The sequence below is a fragment of the Acyrthosiphon pisum genome, chromosome A1 (assembly GCF_005508785.2).
Source record: "Acyrthosiphon pisum isolate AL4f chromosome A1, pea_aphid_22Mar2018_4r6ur, whole genome shotgun sequence".
NCBI lineage: Eukaryota > Metazoa > Arthropoda > Insecta > Hemiptera > Aphididae > Acyrthosiphon > Acyrthosiphon pisum.
In genome coordinates this window covers 61,648,698-61,660,823 of record NC_042494.1, presented here as the reverse complement: position 1 = coordinate 61,660,823, position 12,126 = coordinate 61,648,698, and the positions used below count along the sequence as shown (strand labels likewise).

The 12,126-nt window shown below is 29.6% G+C and overlaps 2 protein-coding genes across 2 annotated transcripts in view; one reads left to right on the top strand and one right to left on the bottom strand.

Moving 5' to 3' along the window:
* Positions 1–9,727, top strand: part of LOC100159027 — a 302,306-nt gene extending 292,579 nt beyond the window's left edge. The window contains exons 2-4 of the mRNA XM_001951204.5: positions 5,467–5,585; positions 5,646–5,769; positions 8,487–9,727. Of these exons, the coding sequence (XP_001951239.1) occupies positions 5,473–5,585; positions 5,646–5,769; positions 8,487–9,320 (1,071 nt within the window). The 5' untranslated portion in view covers positions 5,467–5,472 and the 3' untranslated portion in view covers positions 9,321–9,727. The remainder of the gene's footprint in view (positions 1–5,466; positions 5,586–5,645; positions 5,770–8,486) is intronic.
* On the bottom strand, positions 9,446–11,862 carry LOC103309160 (squamous cell carcinoma antigen recognized by T-cells 3). The gene is made up of 6 exons (XM_008183919.3): positions 11,716–11,862; positions 11,439–11,644; positions 11,233–11,380; positions 10,474–10,607; positions 10,246–10,412; positions 9,446–10,186 (listed from the first exon to the last, which is right to left on the bottom strand). Exons 1-6 carry the CDS (start codon positions 11,747–11,749, stop codon positions 10,057–10,059), a joined length of 819 nt encoding a protein of 272 aa, XP_008182141.1. The 5' UTR covers positions 11,750–11,862; the 3' UTR covers positions 9,446–10,056.
* Between the last annotated feature and the right edge of the window lie 264 nt (positions 11,863–12,126).

Below are 12,126 nucleotides of genomic sequence, written 5' to 3'. Positions count from 1 at the left end.
AGTGTGAAATCTCCCCGTGATTTTTGTTACGGTAGAATTATTGTGTTCATGCGGGACATCCTCGCTTGAACGTTATGAAATTTCCGCGGTGAAAAAAAAACGTACTGTGAACATACAAATTTATACTACTTAAGTGTATTATTTTTTCGCGCCTATGGTCATAGATACAATACCAAGAAATTATAAACGAAAAACTGTACCATTGTAGGACAAAGTAATAATTAGATTAGCTATAAATTACTACAACACCGATGAAAAACCTTCATGGAATAAATCTGCCAAAAAAGTTTGGTATACCAGAACCAACATTGAGGCGATATTTAAAAAAATTATTTGTTTTATTTTATTTTAAGATTTTAAGACTGTTTGAATTTTTTAATTATTAAATAAATGCATTGAACTTTACGAAAAGTTTATTTACTCATTAAATTATAACATAAATTATGTGACGTCGACTTAACCCGGAAAAATGTCAACTTCCCCACCATATGGGTAAGATGACGAATTCCAAATTATTTTTTAAAATATTTTTTAACCGGTTTAAAATAATAATCAAGTTTAACTTTTATTTTAGAACAGTCTTCAAAAGTTCCTTTATCTATGTGTGTAAAATTTACAGATTTAAATAAAGGTATTATATTTTAATAATACATTGAACTTTAGATTCGTCATAATCAAGTTATTACTGGAGTATAATATGATAATATAATAATATTGTTTATATTTTATACATTAGGTACATATGATGGATCAGTGGGTGTAAACTGTTCAGAGTTCATGAACATTTTTAATGAGATGTCTACATGACCTATGCGTGGTTATGTATTTATATAACACACGTGTACATAAAAAATACATACACATAGCAGTAGGTAATAGGTATTGCGAAAAGCTGTCAAGATGTCAAATGAATACATTTTTAGGCCTGGACACTTTTTTTTCGGCAGTCATTGCACAATACAGGCATGTATAATTATATATTCACGAATGCATGTGGGCAAAGCACTAGATATTTTACCAGTATAACTATATATAGAGTACCTATACAGAATATCGTGAATTGACAAAATGTATAACTATGTAAGTGTCATCAGCACTGTGAAAAATACCTACAGTGAATGATAGCAGCAGTAGGTAACGTCAAATCCGTGCAGCACTGCAGTCGTGTATCAGTGTATGTACATCACTATACAGTCTACAGCGTACCTATACATAATAAATAATAATACATAATATACAACTGTGACTGAATGTACCACGTATATGTGTATACATAATATTTGTGTATATATATACGACACGAAATAAACGGTCCAGCATAAAGGACCGTGTACGAAGGTAAAATAGGATGTTTTTGACTGTCGCATGTGGGTGTAAAATACTTGTGATTTGTGAATGCGTGCGTGTATTATTTCGCGAACAATAACAAGTAGGTAGGAAGGTGGGTACCTTCCTAATAGGCATTGGCTGAAATGACGATGGCATTATTTGACACTATAAAATACATTATTTTCGCCTTATGATTGTACCTTATTAGTTATTATTGATATAATATTATAGTTACCGTCGGTAATGACTTACCGAATATAATTTGTGACCAATATGTAAACATAACTGCAAACATCATGACTGCTAATATAATAAAGTAATAAATAATAATAAACTAAGCTACATAGATTTAAATGTTAAATGTTTGATATATTTTGATAAATTATACGTCATGACACATGGCACATCTATTGCAATCAGTAAAATATATTGTTCATCAATTCAAAATATCCATTATTAATAGATAAGTATGTACTTATTGGGAATAGGAATTTGGTCCATAAAACTATATTACCTATCTAAAACCTCGCCGGATAACCAAACTATTCAACAGTGAAAACTCTATATTTGATTCCATTCAGAGATTTTGAAAAAGTAACGACGGGAAAAGCAAAATCTAAATCTCATTTACAAGTATAGGTACCTAGACAGGTAGTAGGTAGACAGGTAGTAGAGAATAGAAGACCAGAAAAGTTTGAGTAAAGTTGTAGTGATATAGAAGGAAAGAAAGGGATTATTGTTAACTGTGTAAATCGTAATGTACATTAAGATTATCTTCTCACTAATGACCGATGGACAGTCCCCACTGGTCGTAATATGATACTTACCTACATATGTTACGTGTGTGGTGTAGCGTGTGGGATACTTAGATGCTGAATATGTAACAACGGCTATATAGTAGGTTGTAGGTACTTAGGTACCCCCACATTTGCATATATATATGAATATGATACTATAGCTGAATTATCCGGCTTCACCCGAGTGTAAAATATTTGTGCATCACCATACACCTCCTCATTGCCGTCTATAATATCTTGCCGAAAAGTATCTAAGACTTAGAGTAGTTGGCTATATCTATGTAATTTTAATCTATGATCTTACTATATTTAAATATAATATTTCACTATAACTTAGAGTCACATGTTCTTCCAGCTATTGACTAGTTTTATTTGAAATTTCTGATATTCTCGGGTAGACTTTTGAAATTAATTCATCTGCTCCTATTATAAATTCACACAAGACAGCAACAATATTAAAAAATGTTGCCATGCTTATTAAAATAAATATTGATAGACAATATTATTAATATTAATATAAACTAGACCGGTTAAATTAATATAGTCATTAAGTTTTCTGACATTTTCCAATTTTCTTGATTTTTCTTTCCGTAAAAACCTTCTACAGTGTATTAGAAAACTTATAAAAAAAATTATGAATGAAATCGGTCTCTTAATTTCTGAAATTAGCCGTTTCAAAGTATATAAGTAGTTTCAGGTTTATATAATTGAAATAAATAGGTAGATACCTACATTTTAAATCATCAAAATACTATATAACAATATAAAACCATACGTCATATAATATAAGGAACCTAATATATTGAAATTTAGTTTCAATAAAATCGAGGATGTCGTCAGTCGTTCTATAATGTGTAACTAATTAGAACGGAAGCAACTGTTATAAAGAATGCACATAGACATTGTTATGTAAATTTGTAGAGAAAAAAATATTGCGAAGCGAAGTCGTCATTTAAACGATAGATCGGCAGCGATTTATTTATTTTATTTTTCTACGGAAGATGATTTTAAATTATGAAAGCATATTTTATCTTTTTATTATTTATTCTATTTTACTTTATAATGCACTATTTAAATTAATAAAATAAGGTTTTCATTTACTGTTTACACCATTTAAAACAAAACTTCACACATGATGAACACGAATCACGATAATCTGTCAGCCAGTGGAGTGGACTATTCGAAATTCGAATTGTACGCTCTGCCATATTCATCATACGTATTTAAGAACTTAGATCATCGTTGGTAACTAATATAATTGATTTTCCTGAAAGTAAATTTATTTTGACTATACCTTCGTATACGATTTTAGTTTTTATGGGAATACGATAATAATATTATGTCGTTATCTTATGCATTAAATAATGTATTAAATAGTCATATATTTTTCATTACTTTTTATCTAGTTTGCCTGCCACATTTAGAAGTATCAAAATGTAAAAAAAAAATGTAGTGACCGGCCTAGATGTCTACAGGCCATAGGGGTTAGGCCAGGGTCGTCCAACCTTCGGCCCTCGAAGTTTTTTTTGCCTCTTACCCCTATGAGTAACTTCCAAACCCATGATTAAATTCACCTCGCGTAGGTATCGTGATTGTATAGCAGTCACAGCGAATTTGAATTATCGTTGTGAGAGATTTTTTTTCTTTTGTTAGCTTTATGTGTATTCATGAAAGTTTAAATTGGCTCACCAACTATAAAAGGTTGTATCACCCAGGTGGCCCGGTTAGGTATAAATGTATAATTCCTATTATTGAATAAGTATTTAATATTTTAATTTTTAACTACAATTCTACAATATTGATAATATTTTATATTTTTAGATGTCTTCCGTATACAATTAAGTAATTTACCTATATTATTTACTAACTTAAACTATTTAAACTAACGTCTATTATATACGCATATGACAGTTCCTTAAACTGAACAAATACTAAACGTCTAATTTACTTTAGGCGTACCTTGTACATATTTGCACTGTAAAATACCTCGTTTTTCATTAGTTATACTATAATGCTTATAGTTTTTAGTAATAATAACTATATTATTGTCTAATGATTTATTAATTATAAATTGAATTTAATATTATATACACCTAGGTACCTATTACATAAATAATATATATATATTTACATTATATTTTTAAATGTTTTAATGTAAAATATTTATATAGGTAGGTGGTAGGTTAACCTACTAGTAAAATCTATAAATATTATAAATAATATTTTTCTTTTCTTTTTTTATCAACGAGAAAAATCATTTCAAAATTACGAAACAAAATATTTACTAACCATTTTCAAGTTATAATACGCGGCTATGCGTATACGTAGTTTGTAAATTGTATTGTTTATATAATAAGCAATCTAACGGTTTTATCTCATTACCTACCTACTAAATACTAATATAAAATTTAGTATTTACTTATTGGTTAATTATGAATCTCTTTCAATTCAATTTAGATACTTGTATACATAAATGTTATTTTCGTCACAGTAGGTCATGAACTCACAAATAATAAATAGAAAATAGCAGGTATACCTATCAAAAAATATTTTATAATTTAATATTGATTAATTTAAAAGTGCAATTTACGTCTTATTATGGTAATAACTAATATTATTGGATTAGATAATCTGATCATCCAGAAAAAAATGAATTCCAAAGATGTCCCACCGACCTCTTTTTGGTACCCTGTAGTGGGTATGAAATAAACGTAAATCCTGTAACATTAATAGAGTATACCTATAATTTATTATAGTAACAAGAAAAAGCAGCCAGAATTTAATTTTTCTTAGTCTAGTTTAGTGTTAAGCAATTCCAATGTATAATAACTTTAAATCTGAAAGTTAAAAGGAAATAGCATTAATGCATTATGTTGTTATTTAAAATACTAAAAATTATTAACATATTATAATATATTAATATATTATTATTGACTTCAAGTTTGGTTCGTATTAAATCTTGTTTAATCAACTGGTTTTTGAAAATTAAACGCAGTTATATTATAGGTACACATAATAAGTTATAATTATTAACTATATATATTATAGTCTAATGATTTTCACTTTTCTTGTTATGGGTGAAGCGTGTTAATAATATTCTGTTCAGAAGCCGCGGACCGGTGAATTCGAAAGCTTAGGAGTTTAACGTGATAACTGATAAATGATAATTATAGATGTTTATGGACACATATATTATGTAGAGTCCACCGAGTAGCTACTGTGTTAAAATGTAGAATATACAAATTAAATTGCATCTATTTGTAAATCGGAATATTGAATAACATAATAGATGATCTCTTCAGCCAATCAACGACATTAACGTTTTACTTTCTTTCTACAGATCATAATGATTTTTGGACCAAAACTGGTTATCGGATTTTTCCTATGGGCGCTGGAATACAAAGAAACTAATGGTCACGGACGACTAATTGAACCGCCCTCCAGGGCATCCATGTGGAGGTGAGTTTTTTTTTAAGTTGCAATAAAATCATTTGAAAACTCTGACGCTTTTCCCGATAGATATGGTTTCAATTCACCTCCAAATTACAATGACAATGAGTTGTATTGCGGCGGCTTCACGAGACAATACCAAACGAACGGAGGCAAATGCGGTATATGCGGCGACCCGTGGGACGCTCCACAGGTACCTAATATAGATACGTTATTGGCTATTTTTCTCCAAATATTTTTTGGAAAACACCCTAAACAAATCTAGACCATTTTCGACTATTATCAAAATAAGAAATATTGTCGCCCCCTAATTAATTTTAATTGATTAATATATATATGTACCATTCAATAGGTTAACATCAAATATGAAATAAATAGAAACTAAAATTCATTGCGATAAAATATAGTAATATATTAAGTTTTTCCAATAATTTAAAACTGTGCCAAGGTAGTAATGACTTCCTTCAAATTTAAATATTATATACAAATTATTGTAACATTTTTAAATACCCATGTATTAGTATATAATGTTAAGAGTGATATTAATACTAATAAGAATACAATCAAATAGTTTGTGACATAATTTTATACAAAATCAAATTAAAAAATAATTTTAAGATTTGTAGGAAAATTGACATGATTCTAATATCTAGTTCAAAAAAATGGAAAGTTCTTTCTTTTTTTTTCAAGGAAAATAATTTACAGTGGTGCAAAATGATATATTATTTTGGAGGAAAACGATTCACCTCACGTTAATAGTTAATAAGCGTTGTACTATACACTATATACAGTGTTGTGTTTTATAAATTAAAATATACATTATATATAATATGTCCCATCAATATAGTGTACCTAATACATATACTATAGACCTACACAACACAATATGTTCACAAAACAGATATCAATTTCATGAACTTTGAACATGACGTGTCAGTTACACATAAGACATAAGTAATATTCATAAACTAGTTGAACATTAATAAAATACAAATCTATATCTATCTATCTTCTATCTATATATATATAAAATGACTTGTCCTGAGTGATTCATCATCGCCTAGCCGGAACCACTGAACGGATTCGGCTGAAATTTGGCATATAGATAGCTATTATAACATAGGCGTCCGCTAAGAAAGAATTTTTGGAAATTCAATCCCTAAAGGGGAAAATAAGTGGCTGTAAGAATATAACAGTAGTGCCATCTATCAAGCAATATCTTAATTAAATATACAATATTGGTTTTAAAATACAAAACGTATGAACTTGATATTTGGAATACTTAGTGGTTCCTCTAATGATCTAGATAATATGCAATAAGAAAGGATTTTCTGATATTCGCTTTTTAAGAAGGGGGTAAAGTAGGGATCTTAAAATTCACGGTGGAAATCGAATTTTTTTTTGTTTATTTATGGTTGCAGGTTATATATTATGCGAATTATTTCACGAAGCTAGGTACAATTACGCCGGTTTGGCCATAAAAACAAAATAAAATACCCCCCCCCCCCCCACAAAAAAAAAAAATATACATTAATATATATATATATATTAAATACACCTAAAAATTCGGGATGATCAACTATGACTTCAATACTGTTTTAGGTACACTGTATACATTTTTTTAATTTTAACTACAAAGCTGTACTAATATAGGCTATATTTTATATTTTTATCTCCCACTTTGGTATGTCCGCAATCAGATTGCCTACCTGTTCGCATAACAGCGAAACTCACGGGCAACGCCACGCGGGATGGCTAAAAATTAAAATTAAATATGATTTTGCTTCCACACCTATTCACACCCAAAAGGAGTTGATTAATTACAATTTTTTTCCTGGTATTGAGCTAGTGTTTTATAATTGCATTTCGCCATTGCTGGAGTTAGATATCTATTATTAGCATTTAGCAACACTATGTCGGTATATAGAGGTAGATAACACATTATATAAACTATAAAATATTAAAGTATATTGATATCCAAATAAAATATAAGTACTATCACCAATCTTCTAGTTTTATACATACATTGATACATGCCTCATGCCTGGCTGGTTTCATTATGGGCATATTCGGTCCACAATTAATTTTAAATTTTTAAGTACTTATCTAAGTCAGATTTCAATTTTCTATCGATCGAACTCTAAATATCATACATGTAGGTTAGGTATATTTATGGCCTATGGATTTGTATTGCTAAATGTATAAAATATAATAAAATGTATTATTATTGTTAGGTGCCTACCTACTATAAAATTTAGTTCATATTTAAAATTAATTTCAGAAAAAATCATAAATCACTATAAGATTGAGAACTATGCACATTATTATAGTCTGTCCAGCGAGAGAACACGCCGCGCGTATACCAAAATTGGTCCGTTTTCGCGCGTTCCCGCGCGTACCCAGACCTGTGTGACCCCACCGGGACAGCCCACCGACCGACGGCGCGCTCCGACGACCGGCTGTACGGACCGATCGGCCGTCTTCGGCAGGCCGAGAGAGGGGGAAATCGGGCCTCGGCGCTCGCTCGGTCGTCAGTCTACATGCGCAGAAGCCAGAAACGGCGCGTTCTCTCGCTGGACAGACTATAGATTATTGACGTTATTGTGCATCTATTGTATGATAGAGAAATATTTGAAAAAGTTTTTAAAAATTCATTTATAATTATTTTTAGGTTTGAAGTAGGCTCAATTGAATTGACGAGAGTTCAAATAACCAGCATAGTAGTATAATATTACATATATTTATTACAAAATTATATACCTACCAAAAAGGAATGATATTATGTTTGAATTTTAAATCCATCATTATTTAACGAACGGCTGGGGATAGGGCAAGTCCCGCTTACGGGAGAAAAATGTCCCAAATTCATATAAATGAGACGATTTATAATGATTTTGTGTTTTTCTGCAGCCTAGACAACATGAGGCTGGCGGAAAGTACGGCCAGGGAGTGATCGTGCGCCGTTACAAAATCGGACAGCCAGTAATTGTGCGCGTCGAGCTGACGGCCAACCACCGTGGGTACTTCGAGTTCAGGCTGTGTCCGAACAATGCGCCCAAGCAGGTGGCCAGCCAGTCGTGTCTGGACAAGTACATTTTGCGGAGGGTTAAGACCAAGGATACCATTGAAGCGTTCCACGAAACTCGATTCTATCCAGGCACCGAGAACAAGGTGTACGAAATGAGGTACCAGCTCCCTGATGGGTTGACATGTAGTCAGTGTGTTTTGCAGTGGAAATACATTGCGGGCAACAATTGGGGCGAGTGTGGTAACGGCACCAGTGCGGTGGGCTGTGGGGCGCAAGAGGAGTTCCGGGCATGTGCTGACATATCGGTGTCAGACAGAGATGGCACAGTCGATACATCACCATACCCAACACCGATAACAATAACAACGTCTACTACCAGTGTCACAGAGTCTGTGGACACCAACGAAATACCAGACACAATTGAACATCATAAGCCACAATCTACAGGATTCAGCTTGGCCATATTTATCATATCTATTATATTATTGTCATTGGGCATTATTTTGATGGTATTCATGTTTGTGTATTGGTACTTCTATCATGCTGGAGACACAATAAAATCATGGTGGAGAAGAATGGCTGAATCATCTTATTCTTGTATGCGAAAAAGTGTCAACGAAGAAAAGAAAACAAGCAAAATTGAACAGCCTGTACCACCGCCTAGGGTTAAGAAGACCACAATTGGCTTTAAAGGTGTACCCGACAATCTAGTATAAGAGTATTCAATTATAATTTATAAGCCATAATTTATAAGCTGTAAAGAAAACTTTTATTATTATTTTTTGCATTTTACAAATTAGTGATTACTGATTACACTTAAATTGAAGTGATAATTTATAAATTTACTTAATTAAAATCTGTATATATATTTAATATATTATGATATAACTAAGACTACATGTGTCAAAATAAGACATGGTTATTATGAGTATTTTTTTTTTTTTTAACTTGATTTTATATTAATTATATTAATATATTGATTTAAAAAGTAGATGTTCATAATAATTGGCTAGGTAAGGTGTTAAGATTGTAATGATTATTTTATAAATACATCTGATGTTAAATGTAGTAAACACTAAATATTAAATTATCATGGCAATAAACATTTTGATTTTAAACAGTATATAATTGCCAATTTGTTAATTTAAAAGTCAAATGTCATTATAGATTGCTTGTACGATGAATCATTTGTAATAACTCTTGTTTTTTATGTAATGACTAAAGAAAAGAGATAAATTAACATAGAAGAATAATCAATGGAAAATAACCACAATCAAGTCTCTTACAAAAAAAATTTGGTTTTATAGAAGAAAATTAATTTTTTTTTTTTATCAAGTATATTCATAAGATATAATATTAAAATTAAATATTTTTAATTATTTAAAGATAACATAAAAATAAAATAAAGTATTATTTTTCTATTTTGAAACAAAAGTAATATTCAATAGCCAATTACTTGCTACCAAGTAACATTTTTCTGAAGTCTTCATTATTTAGTGGAGTTTTATCATCAGCTGATGTTGATGTAGTCTGCGCAGACTTTTTCTGCAATACACTTGGTGTATAAGATAGTTTTGCTCGACTAAAAAAATATACGTTTATAAAAAAAAATATTATTGATTGAAATAAAAACTAACTTACCGCCCTAATAAAAGAGGTGAAGCTTGTGATTTAAATTTAGCAACAGGAGGGTAGGATTTAATTTCTGAAGGATCTCTACGTTCTGGTGGCCGACTTAATGCTACAGATATAGTTCTATCTTTAATTACTGTGTTGTCTGTATTTAACAACGCTTGAGCAGCTGATACCTAATAAAATATGCAATTAAATATAAGGTTATATCAAATTATTATACTTAAAATATTTTACCTCATCCTCAAAATCTACATAAGCTAATCCTTTTGAATGACCATTTCTAAATGTCACAACCCGAACATCTTTTAAAGCTCCATATGGCTTAAAAATATTTTCTAAATCAGTTTTTGTATAAGTCAATGGTAGACCTACAAAAAATTATAATCTTCTATAAATAATTAAATGTATTATCATTGCATATAATGTAATACATGACATATAAGTTATTTCAATTTTTAACAACAAAATATAACATATCAAGAATAATTTTTTAGCATTTTTATTTTAATACAATTATATTGTTAGGTTAAAATTATTAACTAATAATTAATAAGTCGCAAACAATAATAAAAAAAACTAATAATTTATTTTGGATTAACATGATTGTTAATTAATTAAAAGAAATATTTAGTATTGTGTTAAGTTAGTAAATTATTATATTATATTAGGCAATGTTTGACATTGTCATGACTTTAGTAACTATATTTGATTTGATAAATATATTATTCTAGTCCAGAATAGTATGATTTTATAATCATTAAAACAATGAAATTAAAAAAAATATATATTTAAGATAAATAAATGATCCAATAAATGAACATTTTTAAATTGCATGTTTTAATGATATATATTATTTAAACAAGCAATAACATTAATTATTATTTGTCTTTAAATAATTTACTCATAAAAGACTAAAAACCATCTACCTTTCTAGTTGGATTACATTAAAGTATCAGTTTTCATGAATTTTATAAAAATAACCAAAATGTTTACCTTTAACAAACAATTTGTTTTTTTCTAGTTCAGTAGGAAATCGTAATCCTGACGATCTACTTTGTTTATCAGGTTGACATTTAGACACAAACATTGGTCTATTATTTACAGATTCACGATCTTTTTTCAATGCTTCTGCAACCATTTCCTACAAAACATTAATAGATTAATAATAATACTAAAATTTACCAACAATACATACTCACTGGCTTTTCAAAAAGCACATAACCAAATCCTTTAGACCGGCCTTTGGAATCTCTAACTAATAACACTTCACAGTGACCAACTGAAGACAATGCATCTTTCACTTCCAATTCAGTCACAGCAAAATCCAAGTTGCTAATAAATACAGAACGATTTTCTTTACCTTCAACTTCCATATGTCGACCTCCTTTGTCCAGGTTTATTTCGGCTAAAACATTTTTTAAAACAATAACGTAACAAAGAGAAACTAATAATTATTTGTAATTAATGATATTTTACCCATTTTGTTTAATATTTTCCTCATGTTTACCATAGTTGTATTTCAGTATTATTTTAAGTAATACAATAGGCAGAATAAAATAAAGTAATACTATAATTTAATATAAAATATAAATTGTAATATTGTAATAATACAAATGTCTGTGAAGTTAGCTCCCGGACGTTTAACGCATATCAATTCTGATAAGGAAGGTAACCGTATTCCTGCATACTCTATTGCCTATTCATGTCTTACAAGGAGTTTTAATAAAAATATTTATTTTTCAGATATAATTCAAGATGGATGATGGATAATTATTATTATTGAGATTATAATATTATTAAATTATATTAATAAGTTATATTAATGCAATTAAAACAAATAGAATCTATTATACACGTTTTGTACCAACCTAATTTAAAAAATAGTTA

Bases quoted from the DNA above. Each gene is read 5' to 3' on its own strand.
- LOC103309160 (XM_008183919.3), bottom strand. From the start codon at position 11,749: ATGGTAAACATGAGGAAAATATTAAACAAAATGG. The intron at 10,608-11,232 runs GTAAACATTTTG...AATTTTTTGTAG, and splicing joins AAACAAATTGTTTGTTAAAG to GTCTACCATTGACTTATACA. The intron at 10,413-10,473 runs GTAAAATATTTT...ATATTTTATTAG, and splicing joins ATGTAGATTTTGAGGATGAG to GTATCAGCTGCTCAAGCGTT.